General features: G+C 40.9%; 1 protein-coding gene across 1 annotated transcript in view; it reads left to right on the top strand.

Moving 5' to 3' along the window:
- The window catches only part of PHEX (phosphate regulating endopeptidase X-linked), a 1,438,972-nt gene that overhangs the window by 993,463 nt on the left and 424,951 nt on the right, over window positions 1-20,558 (top strand). The window contains exon 14 of the mRNA XM_086934549.1: window positions 16,004-16,107. Coding sequence (XP_086790675.1) covers window positions 16,004-16,107 — 104 coding nt within the window. The remainder of the gene's footprint in view (window positions 1-16,003; window positions 16,108-20,558) is intronic.

The following is a 20,558-nucleotide window of genomic DNA, read 5'->3' as shown; positions in this document are numbered from 1 at the left end:
GGCAAGGCACAAATCCAGTATGCACGCACACTTGGATGAGTTTCTTGGATTAAAATGGACAAATGAAGAATCATGGTGTGCATCCCTTCACTTTTGCTGGTGTAATTAAATCCTTCAGCTTTAACATGTCACTATCTTGGCTAATAAAAGTGATCTTTTGGTCTAATGAAATAGCAGATGATGTGTTTGATTGTTCAATAAAATTAATATAGGTCTCAGTCATCTTGGAGGGTGTACGTGACCTATAGGTACTCTGGAAAAGTAGTCAGCAGGGTTCTGATCTTTCCCTGGACAATGCACTATGGTGTAATTATACTCTTGTAACTGTAGTCCCCATCAGTTAATGCAAAGAAGAATTTTTGCCTTTGGAATGCCAATTCTAGTCAGTAAAGCTTGATGATCCGTTACCAGCGTAAAAGGCCTACCGTACAGTAAGAAATGGAAATGTTCACAAGCCCATACCACAGCTAAACGTTCTTTTTCAGGCTGTGAGTAAGCACTTTCTGATTGAGACAAACTTCTACTTGCATATGCCAAGATATGCCTTTGTGCATACAAGTGTCTGCTGGCTGTACAAGGGGCACAGGGTCAGACTGATTTGCATATGGCCATGTCTGAAATGGGGTGGTGGAGTGAGCTAAACAATGATGATGGATTAAACCCAAATCAGTTGACTGGGGTTGAGTATTTGATGTGCTCAAACACTCCGTCCATCATCCTCTTTGGTATCGCTTTGTTCGCCCTAAGTAGGCAGGGTATGCCCAGACGTGGGTCCCTTGCTCACTTTGTTACTGGATTCAAGATAGCCTGGCTGATGAGAGATATGAACTCGAAATCGGCTCCAGGATGCTTGTTTCCGGTCTAGGGTAGGCATGGCTTGGCAGTTCGGGCTGGGCTGTTCCCATGAGGCAAAGGGTCAGACTGATTTGCATATGGCCATGTCTGAACTGGGGTGGTGGAGTGAGCTAAAGAATGATGATTGATTAAACCCAGATCAGTTGACTGGGGGGGAGTGATTGATTTGCTCAAACACTCTGTCCAACATCCCCTTTGGTATCGCTTTGCTCGCCCTAAGTTGGCAGGGTATGCCCAGACGTGGGTTCCTTGCTCACTTTGCCAGGGGTTTCAAGATAGCCTGGCTGATGAGCGTTATGAACCCGAAACCGGTCCCAGGATGCATGTTTCCGATCCAGGGAAGACATGGCTTGGCAGTTCAGGCTGGACTGTTCCCATGAGGCACATGTGCAGACTGATTTACATATGGCCATATCTGAACTGGGGTGGTGGAGTGAGCTAAAGAATTATCATGGATTAAACCAAGATCAGTTGACTGGGGGTGAGTGTTCGATTTTTTCAAGCGCTCTGTCCATCATCCCTTTTGGTATCACTTTGTTCGCCCTAAGTTGTCAGGGTATGCCGAGACGTGGGTTCCTTGCTCACTTTGCCACTGGATTCAAGATACCTGGCTGATGAAGGTTATGAACCCGAAACCGATCACAGGATGCTTGTTTCCGGTCCAGTAAATACATGGCTTGGCAGTTCGGGTTGAACTGTTCCCATGAGGCACAGGGTCAAACTGATTTGCATATGGGCATGTCTGAACTGGGGTGGTGGAGTGACCTAAAGAATGATGATGGATTAAACCCAGATCAGTTTCCCGTGAGGTGAGGGTTTGATTTGCTCAAACGCTCCGTCCATCATCCCCTTTGGTATTGCTTTGTTTGCCGTAAGTTGGCAGGGTATGCCCAGACATGGGTCCCTTGCTCACTTTGCCACTGGATTCAAGATAGCCTGACTGATGAGGGTTATGAACCCGAAACAGGTCCTAGGATGCTTGTTTCCGGTCCATGGAAGACATGGCTTGGCAGTTCGGGCTGGACTGTTCCCATGAGGCACAGGGTCAGACTGATTTGCATATGGCCATGTCTGAACTGGGGTGGTGGAGTGAGCTAAAGAATGATGATGGATTAAATCCAGATCAGTTGACTGGGGGTGAGTGTTTGATTTGCTCAAACGCTCCGTCCATCTTCCCCTTTGGTATCACTTTGTTTGCCCTACGTTGACAGGGTATGCCCATACGTCGGTCCCTCGCTCAGTTTGCTACTGAATTCAAGATAGCCTGGCTGATGAGGGTTATGAACCCGAACCCGGTCCCAGGATGCTTGTTTCCGGTCAAGGGAAGACATGGCTTGGCAGTACTGGCTGGGCAGTATGGGCTCGACTGCTCCAATGAGGCACAGGGTCAGACTGATTTGCATATGGCCATGTCTGAAGTGAGGTGGTGGACTGAGCTAAGGAATGATGACGCATTAAACCCAGATCAGTTGACTGGGGGAGTGTTTGATTTGCGCAAATGCTCCGTCCATCATCCCCTTTGGTAAGGTTGTACAAGGATAGCGCCTAACCCAAAGTGGCTAGCATCAACTACAACCTCTTGTTAAAGTTTAGAGTTATAGTACACCAATTCCGTTGCATTCTTAATGGCTTTTAAAGCTTTTCTCACATTCATGTGACCAATGAAATTAAGCGTTTGTTTTTCGTCAAGTCTTACAACTGCAAAGTCTTGTAGGTTTCTGGAACAGTAACTGGCCATGACAATAAATTAACGCACCACAGAAACATCTTGGGCGATCAGCATTTGACATACTTGTGCAAGAGTATTATCATGTTGTGAGCTCCGAAAATCAGTATGTCATTGCTGTAAATGTACGCCTTCCTAGCAGGCTGTATTGTTAAGTCGAATAACAGCTTGTAACAGTTCAGCAGTGGATAACACACCAAATGTTTGTCCTTTGTATCAAAACATACCAACATGTGTAGAAAAGGTTGTAATGTACCTGCAGTTTTCTTCAAGCTCTAACTGATAACCTTTATTTAAATCAAAGCAAGAGAAGACCTTTTGTACCATTTAATTGTGTTATCATGCTAGCAACATATGGGCATGGATGGTGTTGTTGTTCAATTATCTTGTCTGCCTGACAAATGTCAATGCATATGCATACATCTCCTTCACTGTCCTTTTTAGGCACTGCCACTATAGGAGAAACCCATGGTGTTAGACCAGTTGAATGCTCAATTATGTCATGCTTAAGTAAAGCTTCAAGTTATTTTTCAACAGCTTCATGCAAATACAAAGCAGATCAGCTATGTCTTTGAGCAACAGGATCGGTGATCTTATTAATCTGCAGCTTTGCTTTCATAGTCTTAGGTTTATTTTAACCATGAAATAACAAAGGGAACTGACTTACTATTTCGTGGTCACCATTCATGTTGTGAATCACAGACATCAGTCCCATATTAGCGGCTGTGCTGAAATTGAGAAAACAGGCACTTGATGCAGTGCCTTGAAGCAAATGGATAGGTGCTTGTACCTTAGTTTTCTTGTGTTTCAACATGGCTACAAATGAACCATGACTTTTTAAAGGCGTCAATGCAGTCCAAATGTACACTTTGATTTTCGCTGGCGTAAGTTGCAGCAATGGAGATATTTCATTGTATTTCTCCGCAGGCATAATGTTTTTTGATGCCCAACGGTCAATAGTGAAAGCTATTGAACAACTGTTTACGTTTAGTATAATCTTTGGACAATGTTTGAATTACTTTGGTGCTTTGGCTTGTCAATTTTTCCTTGACTGACAATTTTCTTTACAAGCGGCCAAACCAAAATGCACACACTTTTCAGAGGTAAATGTCGACATGGTACAATCATTTTCATTAGTTTTACTTGATACTGATACAGAAGAACTGTTTGACAATAATTTGTATGATGATCGACTTCATTCAGTGTCGATTTCTCTCAATTGATGCCGCCTTGTGGGTGTGCGTTGAACGCTGCTTCTGGAATTTTCTGGTGGCCATTTTGTCTTCCGCTATGACTCACTTATTTTTTAATTCGCTTTACAAATTATCACAAAATGTTTCTCCTTCAAAGACACCTTTTACATATCTGGCTAAGAGTAGGACATTTACCTTTGAGTGGACAGAAAAATCCACATCTAAAACACATCTTCTTTTTATGTGTAGATATCACTTTATGTCCTACAGTCTTTTGTTTGGCTTACCTTTCACACAGATTCATTCTGGTCACGTTTGTCCTCCATGTCAGCAGCTTGTCTATCAGCACGCTTTTCAGCCCTGGCAGCCATTAGCACTCACTCCAGCCTAAGAGTTTCTCTCAGCATTCGTCATCTAAATGAATCTTACAAGCATCCGTCAATACTTTTTATTCGCAGATCTTCTGCATCATTGAATTAATTGAACTTACAATGTCTAATGAGAGTGTTGAGTCTCTTCACGTATTCATCAATGGTTTCACCAACTTTCTGCTGTTCTTGGTTGAAGATGCATTGTTCATAATAAACATTTGGCATTGGATTAAACGTGAGATTCAACACACCTTTAATCTGACCATATGTGACGTCTTCATCAGTTCGAAGCATTTTCTTTATGACTTCTTTTACACCATCAACAGCAAGATTTTTGAGATACTTTATAATCTTTTTTTTTATCAGTCTCTTCAAGTGCATCAGTGAAATCATCCCAAATATCTCTATCCAAGCAGTCCATCTATCACCAATGTAACTGTTTTTGGTGGTATTGAACAGTGGTGGTGATTTCGAGTTTCAAGTTTATTTTTATTTGCATAATTACTTAAAACTGTTGCAATAAATATCAGCAGGAAGTAAAACAATAAAACATAAGTAGCCCTGCTTTACATTTTTTATAAAATCTTTCTTGTTTATTACTATAAAATATTCATCATTTATTATCTCGATTAAGAATTACATAAAAACAAAGTTTTGAAGTTGTTGTGCTGAGGTAAAATGAAAATAGCAGTGTTTCAGAAAGGAAAGGCCAAGACTGAACAACCTCTGTAATCAGGTTTAGAGACAACTATACATGGAATAGGAACCCGGAACCCTTACCCGACTATGATCCAGGACCCATATATAACAAATGCAAATGATTATAAAAGTGCTGTGTGCATAATAACTAAAGACTAGAATTTGATGTCTGTGAAGAGGAAGTGCGGGAGAACAGAAGGAGCTAGAAGCAGACAGCCTGGTCTTGATCTTAGACGATCTTGATCTTAGACGGTGCTGCTTCACCTGGAGTGGTAGCTTACCAACCCATGCCCATAGCTGGGAGTCTTTTCATCTTGTTATGTCCTTTGGTAGCTTCTTGCGAACCTGCGCAAGAAATTTTACCAGTCAACATTTCAACTGTGGGTTATCAGAAACAGAGCAGGCCATCACGGCCTGTCTTTGTGAGCGAAACCCTCTTTGGTTAAATGGTGCTTTAAGCAAATTTATTTTTCCCCCAGCAACTCTTCGCAGGTGCATAGCAGGTGAGCTATGTCCTCAGTTTCCTTTCCGCACAGATGACAGATCTTTGGTGCGGATGCTCTCAGCCAGTGGGAAAGATGAGTTGTGCAGGGTAGCAGCCCCAGGCGATTTTCAACAATTTCTCAGTGGTGGTGGTGGTTTCAGGACAGCAAAAGCATTGTACTATTTCTGGGAGTGGCTGATATTGAGGGTGGAGCTGTCTCTGGCTCCCTCAGCCATTCATCTTGAATTGGTTCATGTGAGCCATCTCTAAGGCCTTGAGAAGTACTGGCTTCTGAATCATCCTTGATTACTTTTGAAATGATGGCCTCAGTCTTTGCCTCCATTGGAAAAACAGCATTTCAGTACCCCAAAGATATCTGTGCCCGTCCTGATTGTCGCTCACTGCTATGTTCCTGGTCTCACCATTTTCATGGCCCTTCAGTCAGCTTCACAGGATCCACAAGCATCATAGGCACAACCCCTGTGCTTTGCTGAGTTGTGGCACCTGGCACTGAGGACATACGTCTTTACTCAGGTTCTGGGGAGTAAATAACTGCTTTATTTTTTTACATCGATTTACATGCACTTTGTCTTTGCCGTTTTCAAATTGTAATGTTATCTTGCTCTTTGTGGTTATTAATAGCTGCTCTTTGAAAACCTGGTTGTATCTGCCATTAGTTTTAATGCTCCAGATTATGTATGACTGTATATTGCATAGCAGTGTCCTACCTTGATGTACAGTCTGACCTGCAGGTTCTAGGTCACCTATATGTAGATTATTTTGTAATACTTTTATTGTTTTCAGATTCTTTACAGCGACTGGAGTTGTGCTTTCACTCCACATGTGTTAAGCTTTGATTCCTTACTTCGACTGCAACACATGTGGCATGGACGCGCAGTTTCTTTAGACCTCTGAAAACTCTCTGGGAGAGCACTGTTGATCATCAGGTTACTTATTCCATGACTCGTCCCCAATTGTAGCGTCATCCCCAGCCAGGGTACCAGACAATGGCTATGCCACACACAGAGCTTAGTTTTACACGTCTTTATTCATCTGCTTGTAACTGTGAACTCAACATTCTTAACAAGCTTTCAATGCGATCCTCACTCACATTTATGTCACAGTTCTACAGAGTACCGCAGGAGCCAAAAAGGTTCCATCATTTCTAACTCACAAGACACTACAACTGAGGTGTAGTTACTGGATGGAATCTGTGTCATCAGGCCCAGATGCAGGTGAACCTCTTCAGTTACTGACCATCTTGGATTAGGGGCATCTGTATTAAGATTGTACTAAAACACCACTATGTGTTATACATTTTTAGAACTACAAAAAACCCTTAAAAGCCCTATGAAGGTTAGAAATAATATGATCCTTACTAAATAGCAATGAAGTTGCTCAAAGTATGATTATAGTGGGAAGTTAATAGACAGTTTTTAGGGCAGCCTGCAGTCTCTAACCTAGCCCATTCCAGACGCTTATGTATAATGCATTATCACACCTCAAAATGGAAGCAATAATAAAACAATCCTCAACACAAGCCACTGATAAAAATAGTTATAGCTTTAGCGTTAAATGCCACACTCTTGACAAGAAAATTAACTCAGTTTTTCCAAGACTCATGGCTAATTTAAATTCAAATTGTTGCATTAAATAATGAAACTTAATACTACAACTTCTATTTTTAATTCTTGAAATCAGTAGGCACAAATAAGCTGGACTATTTTGTTCATTGAATTTAAGCCAAGTTAGGTCACTGGAAACATGTGGACTATGTTATGTTATGTTATATGAGATTATAACGCGCACGGCTACTCATGAGTGTCTTGGTGCGGTGCCTAGCGGGGTATGTGCATTGAGCTTCCGGAAAATAGATGTGTTTTCAGTTTCCTCTTGAACACAACTGGGTCCTGGCTGGTACGCAGGGCAAGAGGAAGCGCATTCCAAGCAACCGCTGCTTTCACTGCAAATGAGCTGCCCCCTGTCCTCTGAAGCTTAAAACGAGGGACCTGAGCATAACCTAATGATGAGGAATGCAGGGAGCACGCGGGAGCATAGAAGGAAAGACGCCTCTACAGGTAAAAAGGACCACAGCCATGAAGAGCACAGTGGGCCAGAGCCAAAAGTTTAAATTTAACTAGTGGTTTAGTTCCTTCATATATGCAATTTAAGTATGTGTACTTTAGTGGTTAAATTATTTATGTAATTTTATAGTAAAGTGCTAGCTTGTGACACAAGACCACTCTGTAGTCCTGAACAATGTTCGAGGCATTCCCTCACTCTTGCCATAACAGCTTGAAATGGCTATGCACATGTTTGGATCTGTCCCTTCAAATAGGCATAGCTTTAATTGTTGGTGACAATCAAACTGCTCTTTGTGGGCCCCGTCCCTTGTAAAGGTGGGCTAGTCTGTCTGGTTGTTCCAAATGGATTTGAGCACCTCAGTGAAGAGACTTGTCTTTGAATTTTTCTTAAGGGCAGTCAAATGAGTGAGTTTTAAAATTTGGACAGGCAGAGTTCCAGAGTTGACTGCCTAGAGTTTTGGCTCATATAACTCTTTAGTTTGAATATGATTACATTTGTCGTACTGGATCTTATGTTGTGATTAGGGAATAGGGTGAGTAAATATATTGAACTGTGGTCCTCATGGGCTTTGAAGACACTGCAGAGTAAATTGACTTTTTTGTCAGACACCAGGAGCCAATGTACATTTTTGAAGATTGTCATGCTGTGAGCTGATTCTTTTTAGCTATAGCCAAAGTCTATCAGTTTCTGAAGATGCACTAGGTGCGTAACACAGGTCCCCGCAGCCCCCCAGTGCAGGGGGGGCCCCTCAGCACACTACTCAGGCCTGAGAGCTCAGGGTTAAATCCAGAGTGGGGGCCCCTCCGTGTCCCTTGCAGGGGGGGGCCCTCAACGTTTGTTACACCACTGAGATGCAGAATATCTTTCTTTAGGGTTCAAGCATCAACAATGTTAATGTAGCTGATTCTCTCCAAAGCCTAAGATCCTAAGCAGGTGAAGTAGTGGGAGGATCCTATATAACAGCATAAGATATACGTTAACTTTTGGTGATTTGGTGGGCAAAAGACAGTTTTTGTTGTACCATACACCACGAATATTTATTGCATGAGCACGGTCAGAACAGCTCCAAGTTCTATCAGTTACATGAATAGTAAATAATTATCTGGAAGAGAATGTTGCTAAGAACAACTGTTTAGGTGCTGGTTAGGTTGAGGTGGTACTTTTTCATCCAGAGCTGCAGGTTTCAAACAAGCAGTGGTGTTTGTCTAGGTATATTTGTTGTTAAATGTCTTCAGTATACATTTGGAACTTTGCCTGTCATTATGATATAATGCCCGCCAGTGGTCTCAGGCGAAAGTAAAGATCCTGAATCAAATTCTGATTTTCTGGCTGTGGTTTTATAGGAATGCTTGGTACCATTACAGGGCTATTCCAGTTATTCAAGCTAATTCCTTCAGTAATTCTAGTACGCTTTCGCAGCTGATAAGGCAAGAAGTGCCAGGGACAAAGAATACTATTTATGGATCGAGAAGAGCAAGTCTTCTCTGATATTGGCAGTTGTATGTCCAGTCCATTTCCCCTTGCTTGGACCCTGATTGTCTGGACTTTGATTAGATTATTGAGGCCTGTTTAAAACGTTATTATTCTCAGCTCTGAATGAGGTTGCAAATAGTGAGTGATTATTGAAGATAATGGAAAAGCTGACCCAGCTGGATTATGACATTTTGTATGGACCCCTCGCATCCATACCTCTTATGCATGTGCCTCAGTCATTGGTCGAAAGAAGGGCACTTGTTGGACTTGGCCCAACCCCCAAATTGTTTGCCTTTAACCCACCTATTTTTGCTGAATTCATTTTTGTTGGCCCTAGAAGGTTGTGCATTTACCACTGCTAACCAGTGTAAGGTGCTTGTGCTCTCCCCCTTAACTGTGGTAAAACGTGCTTACACACACCTGATTGGCATATTTAATTTCTCAGAAGTCCATTGTAGAGTGGTATACCTTATACCCAGGGACTGTAAATTCTACTAGTGGACCTGCACCACATATAATTCGCACATATGTAGCCAATTAAAATATGTCCCAGGCCAGCCGTTGCAGCCTGAATGCAGTTTTAAACTGCCCCACTCAGCCAGGCAAAAGAAACCTCTTGCCAGGCCTACCCTTCCTTTTTGTGACACATACATCACCCTTATGGTAGGCCTGCCCATCAGGCACAGTGCATTGTACTTAAACTATTGAACAAGTGCTTTCAAGTTTTACATGTCCTGGGAGTGAAAACTTCTAAATTCCTTTGATTGGGAACAGGTAAAATTTTCATGTTTACTGTCTGTAGAATTGCAATAAAAAAATCCTCCTTGAAGGGTAAAGTTGTATTTTGAATTACAATTTTGAAAATGCCACTTTTACAAAGTTAGAAAAATATGTAGAGAAGAATGCACTCCTTCCCTTGTATAAACTAATTCTTCAAATCTTATTTTGTCCATTAATGTGTGCGAAACAGTTGCTGTGTACTGCCCCAGCACACAGCTTATATAATCACTATATCTTAGGGCGCTTGAAATGCATTGGGTATATTACGTGACAAGCCTGCTCTGTTTGGCTTCACCTTTGATTGTTTGTTTTGCCGTGAAAAAGCCTTGATGGGCACTCAGTATACATTTGAAGATGCTAAAATAAAGATGGAGGGTGAAAGGACGCTGTCTCTGCAGTGTTTTAATGAACATTGAAAAGTGTTTAAAATATTGAGTACAATTGGTTTCTTAAGATGATATTGGATAAAATTGGAAGAAGTGAATTAAAGGAGGGAAGTTTTCACACACCGCAGTGCGGCATATGGGGCTCGTAAAAGTGCCCTAATATATATTGACTTTTACAAAGTTGACATTCTCCTGCCTGTCCTAGCTATTTGGCGCTTGCAGCCTGTCCTAGCTCACATGACTGGGTGTTGTTGTCAGTTAAACTTTAGTTATTTTTCACAGACAGCCACACAATTGTAGGGATCAGGGTGCTTAAAAGGGCCATCAACTTGCAGGATGTGGAGACGGAACTGGGCACAGCCCCACTTGCAACCTAATAGGCTATGCTCTAACTTCACACAAAGGACCTGCCACCACTGCATTGTTCCTGGACCCAGATTGGATCCAGGGCAGGAGAGTAAGGATGCTTCAAGGACTCCAAAGGGAATTCTCTGGATAGTTCTCCTACTTCAGTGAAGGCAGTAGGTATAAAAATGCAGCCTGTGATTTACTCCAGAAGACTGTTTTGCTACACCTGTTCCCATGAGGAGCAGGGTCTAAACTGATTTGCATATGGCTGGGTCCAAACCATGGTGGCATGGTGAGCAAATGAACAATAGATTTAACCCAGATCTCTTGACTGGGGGGTAGTGTTTGAAAAGTTTCAGCACTCCGTGCATCATCTTGCTGTATTTGCCCTGTTCTTCACTGCAGCAGCAAATCTTTTTCAGCAGCCCCTCAGTGAAGGGTATCTGGCCTCCTGGAACTCTCATGTTTCAAAAAACAGTGGCACCTACTCGTGGACACAATGGTATACTAAACTGATAATCACACACCTGATAAGTGTTATGTCTTTTGTCCAGCCGGACAAGGAATTTATTTAACAATTCTCTTAATGAAACAGAATGAGTACATTAATAACAAGTGGGCACAGCCGTGACCCACAACATTCAGACAAAACAACGAACAGAATGGTAAAAGGAGCAAAGCAAAAATATGTCTGTGTACTTGTAGTCAGTGTCATACCTTCCCTTGTCTTTCTTAAACTCCTGGAACTCTCGTCAACTAGATCCTTGAGCTTCATGTTCCTGACAAAGTGTGACTTCTGAACATAGAAATCTTTACTGTGACTTCGTTCGGTGACTCCCCGAGAGCAAAGCCTCCTCCTCGGACACCAACTGTAGCCTTGCCCCACTAAACTTTACCTTCTCTGAACATTTTCTTCCAAATTTCTTCTGAATCCAAAGGTAAGCGCATACCGGGCCCAATCCACTTCTTGTACCCAAACCACGCTCAACCATATTTATTAACTTTGACCCTGTCTCGCGCATCTAGATGTCTGTGGTTGGTGCTTTGATCCTACATTTGCTAGATTTTACAATAAACTTTAAAAACTCTTGTTCTACATATTGGATTTTTATTGTTTCGGTGTGAAATAGTTCATTTAAATGTACTCTATTGTTCTAAATTGTTGTGTAGGTTTTCTTGAGTTGTGTTTTTACTTCATTACTTTTTGTGTGCTGCATAAGCATGACTTCTTTTGTGCCAAGATATCAGAAGATTAAGCACACATCAATTTTAGTGACTTTTGTGGTTGACCCTGACAGGGATAGTTTCACGCAGCTGCCACCCTGTTGGAATCAAGATACTTGAAGATGTTTTTGGTTGTGGAAAAGATGGTTGGTACTTGTTAAAAAGTGACAGAGGTTCTAAAACTGATGGTACCCTTTTAGCCAAAGCCTCCAATCTGGCTTGGGGGCCTCAATCAAATAAACAGCACATACTTCCTCACTATTCTTCACATTACATACATATTGATATAGATTTTCTGTTGCTGCCATTGTCATCTCATTGAAGCCCCTGGTGTGGCTCAGAAGTGCTCTACCTCACTGTCTGAATATGAAAGGTCAGCGTGGTCTATCTGTAAAGTTGAGCTGTACTTAAGTGCTACTGAAGAGAAAATGAAGCTCTATAAAACTGCTGATGCTTGTGATATAGAGGGCATAGAGAGCTGCTGAGTAGCCAGAGGTGTGTAGGCTGGTAGCACATGAGTGCAGGTTTGTAAGGTGGGTTATGTGTATGTGAAGTATGAAGATCAGAGATATGCTCTGATCACGGTGTATTGAGTGGTAGGTTTATTGTGTCTTATTATGTGTTTCAAGAGCTAAGCAGATGCTGGATATGCAAGTTTGGAGCACTGCAGAGGAAGGGTCATTACAGACTTGCCTTACATAATCCATATGCTGAATTATTTTAAGGCGCACTAACTCACACATCTTGTCTTAGATAAAAAGAAGTTATCCCGGTGTTGGCCACTTGTATAGTAGCCTGATCATCCAATGAGTTAAGTGCTTGCATCTGGCATGACACACACATCATGGATCTGTATCATGCCATGGGCAACTCATCAGTTCATCTTATCAGTCATTAAAGAAAATGAATACGATTGAAGTAGGTGACAGAAATGCCTGCTATTTAAGATTCGTCAGTAGCTCAGAAGTGTTCTTGGCTGTTGACCTAATAATCTTGCTATGGCATCCCAGTCATCAGTGTGGCTCACTTTCCGTTCAGTGTCGGAGACATATAAAGAGGTTCTTTGGAGATATTAGCGTGGTGAGGAGATACCTGTGAATGAGCTCCAACCCTGGAGCTGGGCGTCCCCTTATGTCTGACACAGTTAGTTGGAACCATCAAAAGCTGTAGCATTATGTGTCATTTAATAAATTAGTTATTATTATACACCAATATCTGTTTTCACCAGTTGCTCCACTGATGTGGACATAGGCTTTCTTGGGAGACATAGATATTTTTCAAAGTAGCTACATATATACAGAAATTATAGATTAGTGTATACTGGAGTGAAGCAGGCACTCGCTGCACAATTTCCGAGAAATAGGACTGCAAGATACTTCTGGAAAATGGACTATATGGACCTCAATGGATCTGCAGTTTTAGAGTGACAAATGTGAAGAATAATTCAGGTACACCTATTGGCTAAAATGCTTGGGGTAGTTGAAGTGGCCTCACAGCTCACATGACCATCATTTGCATTACAGGAAATGAACTTGCATTTTCCCAAGACCTCAATATCACTGGAAGTGAAATCATCCAACTTTTAACTTTAGTGACATTACAGACATGATTATACATGTTCTTTGTCGCTGCAGTGCACTTTGTATTGAACTGTGATCAGTGCATTGATCCTTATAAACAAGGAGGCTTCCAGTGAATGGTGGCTCGACAAATCTCACAGCCCCCCCGGATGTCATCAAATAAAGCAACCTTTATAATGCTAATAGTCGAATAATGTTAGTGATGTCGCCCTGGGTAAGAGAGATGCGTTTTTGTCTTTTCACTATATGCCACTTTACGGTAAAGCACAGAGAAATACCAACTGCAAAATCCTGTGAATAAATATGAATACAACATTTTTTTCACTTTACATGGAAACATTCTGCTCTCTGCACTAGAGATCTGTTGCTGAGCCTCTATTACTCAGAAACGCTACAAGGACTGTACTGTCGGCTTTCAACTAGACGTTTGAAAAATGTAAAGTGTAAATGCTGTAGTGCAACTTCTAAGGGCATTGCTGAAGACCCTCAGTTTTCACTTTTATGTTGCAGATTTTTTTTTCCAATTTGAAAGTATGTCATGTGTGGATACTTCCGAAATTGAAAATGAAATGCACCTGAAAAACGAAAGTGAAAATTTGACAGAGGCCACGAGTTGGAACAATGGAAACAAAAGAAGGCTCGTCTGGAGCCATCTTTAATCTGTGTTTCTGACAAGATAAGTGACACGGGTCGGAAGATGATGCCAGGGATTGCAAAAGAGAAGCCAGGGGCCTCAGCTGCGACCTCTGGTGACCCGTAAATGACATCCATGGATTCATTTGGGCCGCTGGTTCTAGGTGGCGGCAAGGGCATTCGGTTTTTGTGACCTGTATTTATTTTTCATCATATGATTATAACCCAGAGTAAGAGAGATAGAAAAAAAGGCAGAAGAAGGAGGTTGAGAAAGATATGAAAACGTTGACAAGGGAGAAATTAGGAACGAAAAACAACCTACTAGAGAGAAGTAATAAGACAGCGAGCATAGTGTGATGGAGGAAAGTCATGAGGTGGATTCAAGACAATGCAGCTGCCAAATATTGAGAAAGAAATCATTGTTTATTAGTCAATTAAAACCATATACACAACACAATAGACAATACGAAGCATTTTAGAAAAGAATTAAAAATACAATCAAGAATAAGAAGCAGTTTTGAAAAGAATTAAAAATACAATCAAGAATACGTCATATCTGCGCCAGCCATAAAACCTCATGTTGATGGACCTTTACAACTTCATTCAACTCTTTCTATCTATAAGGATAGAATTGACAAATACAGGTAATAAAAACTCGGAATGACTTGATCAAGTACCGACAATGTCCTTAGTTGGAATAGGGTAAAATATTTGCGGAGCTGTCTATTGTTGATATCCTAAAAACACACTGCTATATGTAGTAGAAGTGCTTATGTATAAGTTCAAGAAACGGAAGTAGGTGCTAAGCTAGGTGGGCAATGGTTTTCGGCCAAGTAAGGTAAAAATGTAAATTGATACTTGTATAGCGCACTACTCACCCGCAAGGGTCTCAAGGCGCTTGTACGAATACCGCTGTGGAACCCATCCTGGCTTTCCCTGTGAGGCGTCCACTCCTGGGCACCCCCAAGGTGGAGGCCAGGCATCCTTAGCGTTGTGGCGGCCGTTGTGGAGATTAAGCAAGCTATTGCCCAGAGTTGCAGAGTGGGACTCCATGATTGGAATAGGCACCGAGGCAAGAATTATCAGGTCCGTGGAATTTTTGAGTCCAAGACCCGCCGAGGCGGGGAATTGAACCCTGGTCCCGGGCTAGACCTCTGCATCAGGGTCTGCCGCTCTAATCATTGAGCCACACTCTATATACAAGAGTGTGGTTTATTAAAGTGCCAATGTGCAAGATGGCAATAATCCATTTTTAAAAAGACTTTTAAAAAATGACCAAGAACTGCACTAGTCTAATGTTCAACCTTGTATTGATTGGGTCAATTGACTCCACAAATGCAGCCCTACAGGATCTGATTCCCTGGACAAGAAATTCCTCCCATAAAAATCTTCTTTGTTGGTCAGTCAGCATTGGGCAGATGTATAAAATGCAGAGCAAAGTCGTAAATCTCCTGATGACACAAACAACAGGTAAGGTCTTCTGATAGGCCTCCCATCCTCCATTTTGGCATGGGAACACCAGCATTTGGAAGCACCAGTGGCAGACTCCCAGGCAAGCTTTGGGCTGCCGCACTTATTAATTATGTATTTGTTTTTCTTGTTTACAAGTTATGCAATATACAAATGAGAATAGGGCATCTCTAAAATAAGGAAATACACACTATTGTGGCACACCCAGTAGCTTAAAATGGTCCTAGCCATAGGTGGCACCTTTTCATATACCGTTATTCTTCTGCTATGTTTGGGCAATTCAGAAAATGGTATTACCATTAAATTGCTATTGCAGCCTCGAAGGTGCATTCTCATAGAGTTTGACTACATAAATTGTATAATTGTCTATCAGATTTTTTTTAAACGTTTGCTATTTTAACAACTAAAGGATCAGAATATTTAATTATTGTCTTAAAAGTAATTAATAGAGGTGTTTGCAAGAAATGCTTCCATTTATTTTAACCACTGTTAATTATTCTATTCTCCATTACATGTTATTATTTGTTGCTTGACCAAGACTGTTTTTCATTTATTTGGTTCCTTTGTCTAATGTCATTGATAAGTTAAAACGATGGAATGAAATACAATGGCAAACTGTGTTTGAAATATTTCTGAAACTCTAGTTTTGATACTTAATGAAGGTTGAAAAAATAGCTTTGTTTTTTATTTGTTTAGCTAAAGTTCTCAGAAACGGATTATTTTGCCAACGTGCTACAAACACTGAAGTTTGTGTCCCAATCAGATTTCCATTGGTTAAGAAAAGAAGTTCCAAAAACAGAGTAAGTCCCTAATATTCGCGTTTTATTCTAAAAGCATGCAGAAGCAATGTTCTGTACATTGGTACTTGATCTTGAGTTCTTGTTTAAATCCACTTTCCACTAATGACTTAATTATCAGTCAGTTGGTAAGCATATCTTAACAACTTGGACGCTATTGGAGTTGGTTCCATATAATGAGATTTCCATTGAAATGAATGGGCAGTGCATGACGAGTTACCCTTGTCATTAGCATTGAAGAGGTTAAAAGTTGCATCAAAGAGCCTAAACAAGGACAAAACGTGAGTTTACACATTTTTATCAATCTACTGAAGGAAACAACCGTAAATGACTCATTCTGAAAAGATCTCCCCACCGTAAAACAATGAAAGGTGGCTGATATGTAACGTACTGGCACACATTTCATGCTAAAACGGTTAAGGCAGCGGTATGTCTTTTAGAATTATTGTTATCAATGAGAGAACGAAGGTCTGTTTTAAAATTAAATAACATTTAAACTTGGTTTGCTAGACTTTGTGTGTTGTCAGATCTGCTAAGATCAAACTAAACATGTAGGCTATCATTTTTTTATTTTATTTTCTTGGGAATTTACGGTCTGTGGACAGACCGCAATAAATACCCATCTAAAATGTGTTGTTCACTAAACTGCTTGATAAGTCCAATTGAATATTGTTCTAAATATCGCAGATTAGCATCTTTAACTAACATCTTGTAAACCATTGCATTTATTTCTATCTTCGAGATCATGAACATCACAGATATTTAACAGCATTATAGCTCTTTCCAATTCAGCACAGTCTTCTGTTCATCAAACTTGATCTCTCTGCATGTTTTGTTACTGGCAACTACTCTTTCATGATCACTTCCCTCTAGTCCCTGCGTTTTCTGGTACAGCACTCCCATAGGTCCCTTTATTTCAGAGAGAATTCCTATGTTGTTACTTGGGAGGGCAAATATCTGATTTCACCCACTTTCCTGTCTATGATGGTCCCACGTGGTTTGTTCTGGTACCCCTTCTCTTCAACGCCTACGCCTTCTTCCTACCTTCTCATATCTCTTTCCTCAGACCTTCCTGCCATTCTTACACAAATAACTCCCAGATGGCCCTTTCTTTTCATTTCTTTAAGTCCTCTTGCAACTTCATCGTTTTATGATGGTTGCCCTATCCAGTATGGTATGTCCCCCCTACTCTCTCCATCTCAATTCAAGGACAACTTATGAGCATATTATCAAGAAACAGCGTTAACAGAAAACTGCAGCTAAGGCGGCGATAATGGGCTTGATAATATGCCCTTGTGAATTTCCCTAGAAGTCCATGTTCTTCTGTGAATATTGGCTTCTATGGGAATTCTCTACGGCGTATTATCAAGCCCATTATCGCCGCTTTAGTGGCAGTTTTCTGCCGCTAAAGCGGCAATAATGTTAACGCTTTGCTTGATAATATGCCCCTTAGAACCTTTTCTTCTCTGTGCCGTCCCCCATGCTTTCCTTTTGCCCACTTCAAATATCTTGTTCTTATAACTCTCTTTCTTGCCCTTTAATCTTGGCAATAGCTAAGATTCCTCTCTTTTTCTGTACAAATACTCTCTGTTGCACCCTCATGATGGTACCTACTCCATAGTCCACAAAGAAAGTTGCTATGTAATACTTTCCAAGTCACAAACATTTTATCTCAACTCTCCCTGTATTTCCGCTTGATTACTTTTCCTCCATTTATGTAATTCCTCCTTCCCACTGCCCTTGTTCTATCGATTTTCAAATCTGCAACCCGGCTCTTCTGCTGTCTCCCTTCTCTGCTTACACCTTCTTTCTGTTTGTTTCTCTGTGTAGGAATTCATTTCTTTCTTATCTCCTCTTTCATTATTTTTCTGGATGTCAACTTCAAATGTATTAATGATCTTGCCCGGCCCTATCTCTCTTCTAATAATTACCTCTCCATTCCTCTGCATACTCTTCGTTCTGCCTTCCAAGTTCTTTCTGCCTTGCCCGTTCCCCCATTGCCAGTCCTTCATCCGCACTTTCCTCTTACTCACTCCAAACACAGGAATTATGTTCTGTCTGCCTCTTTCATTATGCTGCCAAATGCAAGGCCATCTGTTTTCAATAGTCTCTTTCTATTCAGCAGTATTTGGCTTTGTCTTGTACATCGCTTTGATGAAAGTGCAGAATAAATTCAATATTTGTTTTAAAATGGGTCTAAATCGGCTGTGGCAGGGACATTAGCTTCAACAGGTTTAGTAGAGAGCGCAGCCCTCCATTAATACCTAGCTTGCTTGTCAATGCCTTTGTAAATCCAGAGGCGCTGTTAATTAGTAATATTCTCTAGAGAACACCATTTGCCTAAGTTCAGCTGCTGGATATCTGAAGGCGGAAAGTATTCTTCGCCAAAGTCTTGCTCAACAGTTTCCAGGATGGAACAAGTGTTGTGAAAGGTGTGAAGATGATGTCCTGCTTTTTATATGGTGAAAAACATTTCCCACCTTTGGGACAGAGAGTTGTTTGTCTCATAGAGCCATGCAAATCTTGTAATGAATGATTTGCGCTGCCCCAGTGGAGTATTGATCCCAATGCAGGAAGAACTGTGCTTCTGTTTAGAAGCAGCCGCAACAAGCGTAGAAATTAAATATCTGCGCCTTCAATTGAACCGCATATGCTTTCTATACTGTGTGCATCTTACCATCACCTTCAAGCGATGCATACCAATCCTTAACCCTGTGTTTCTTTCGTTAGGGCAGAGGAGGGCCTTGGCCTCACCTTCGAGTGCTAAGAATAGTGCTTTCAGTGCAAGCATAGGTCTCATAAACTCAAAGCGATTGGCCAATATTTGTGCTAGTGACTAAAATAAATTACTTCAATATAGCCAATAACATGTTTCAGGCAATTTTTATGAATCCATTTTGCCTTTTTAAAGGCATAAGAAACAATTGTCTGTCAGAAGATGAGTGCCTAAGAACTGGATTATTATTGCCACCAAGTTCTGTTCTGTTATCCAAGCAGAGTCACTTAAAATGTGTCTGTCTATACCCTAAATTTCTACCAGAAAATGCCAATTTCAAATTCCTGACAAAGCTGAAATATTCTGCAGCAGAGTGAATATCAAGGGCGTGTTTGGAAAGTTAGATACTAGTGATGAGGTTAAAAAATTGTATGTAATAAATGAGGTTTTTACTAGGACATTGAACCAGGTGATTACTTTGTTGTTGGCGATGAAAGGGGATGTCAAGGCTGGTAGCCACAGGGTCAGCAGGCAGACATATTTTTGAATACATTAGTTAAACCTAGGATTTGCAAAAGGTGAAAGCCCTTATGAGTAAAATGGGAGTTTGTATTTAGATAATAGTGCAAATCTACTCTCGAGACAAGAACCTTTCAACTATTGTTCCAAAATTCACTTACAAAGGACCTTAGTACAAATGCCATTTAATCCTGATGGGGGCTGTAACTGGAGTTACTGGTCATGTCAGGGTTACAAATCCTGCAGGAACACCAAAGGTTGAGTGCTTTTCATCTGGACGTTTAGTTTGCTCAAGTCAGGTGAAATGACCAATTTGAAAACTCTGCGAAAAAATACCAAATATATCCGAAAAACCCATGTCACATGTCATACTGCGAAAGCATGTAATCTGCAGTATTGCTGCCCTTCCCTGAATTTTTGATGATTGCAGTGTCGGAAATTTCGGGAATAGGGGAAAATACTCTCATATTTTTTGGCCAATTTATAATTGAGCTCTAAGAAGCAAGAGAACGTAGGAATAAATAAAAAAAGAATGAAAATTGGGCGCTTCAGAATCGGTGAACACAGGGACAAGCTTTTCTAGTGAGCAGGTTGACTACGAATTTCTTAAAAGCAGAACACAGTTAAGGAAAGCAGTCCAGGGAGTAGCAGAGAGGGAAGTATTTTAAATGCGAGATGAAAAAGTACTGATACAATGGCGATTAGAAGCACTGTGCAGAGAATATTTCAGTTTATTGAGCTGACGAGCTCCAATTTTATAGCTACATACTGCATGGATGTACTTAGTTGGCACTATCAAAACGTGTTGTTGAGCATTACTGCTTCGATTTACATTTACACTGTTTCCATGGGAATTGATGAGTTTGGGCATTTCAAAAATTTGAGCATTGGGACTATCCGTCCAACATAAAGTGGTTCCACGGGCCAAGAGGAATACAGAGACAGATCCTCTAAGTGGTCAGCTGGGACCCTGGCATTAATAATAATTGATAACCTTGTGATGGCGGTGAATCTGTCCGCGAGATTAGAAATGATGGGAGACGGTGAGAAAGAAAGTTGCACCTGTAAAATAGATTTATAGTATAAGCCTGTCAGTATAACTGCTCAGCTCTATGTATATCTATGGAAACCACAGCACATTTGAAGAAAGATATAGACAAGCAGGAAAAAAAAATAGTTCATGAATTGATGTAAAACCGGTTTTCAAAAAGCTATGTGG

The sequence above is a fragment of the Lissotriton vulgaris genome, chromosome 8 (assembly GCF_964263255.1).
Source record: "Lissotriton vulgaris chromosome 8, aLisVul1.2, whole genome shotgun sequence".
NCBI classification, from domain to species: Eukaryota; Metazoa; Chordata; class Amphibia; order Caudata; family Salamandridae; genus Lissotriton; species Lissotriton vulgaris.
The sequence above is the reverse complement of the archived record's forward strand: the minus strand, read 5'-3'. Positions and strand labels throughout refer to the sequence as shown.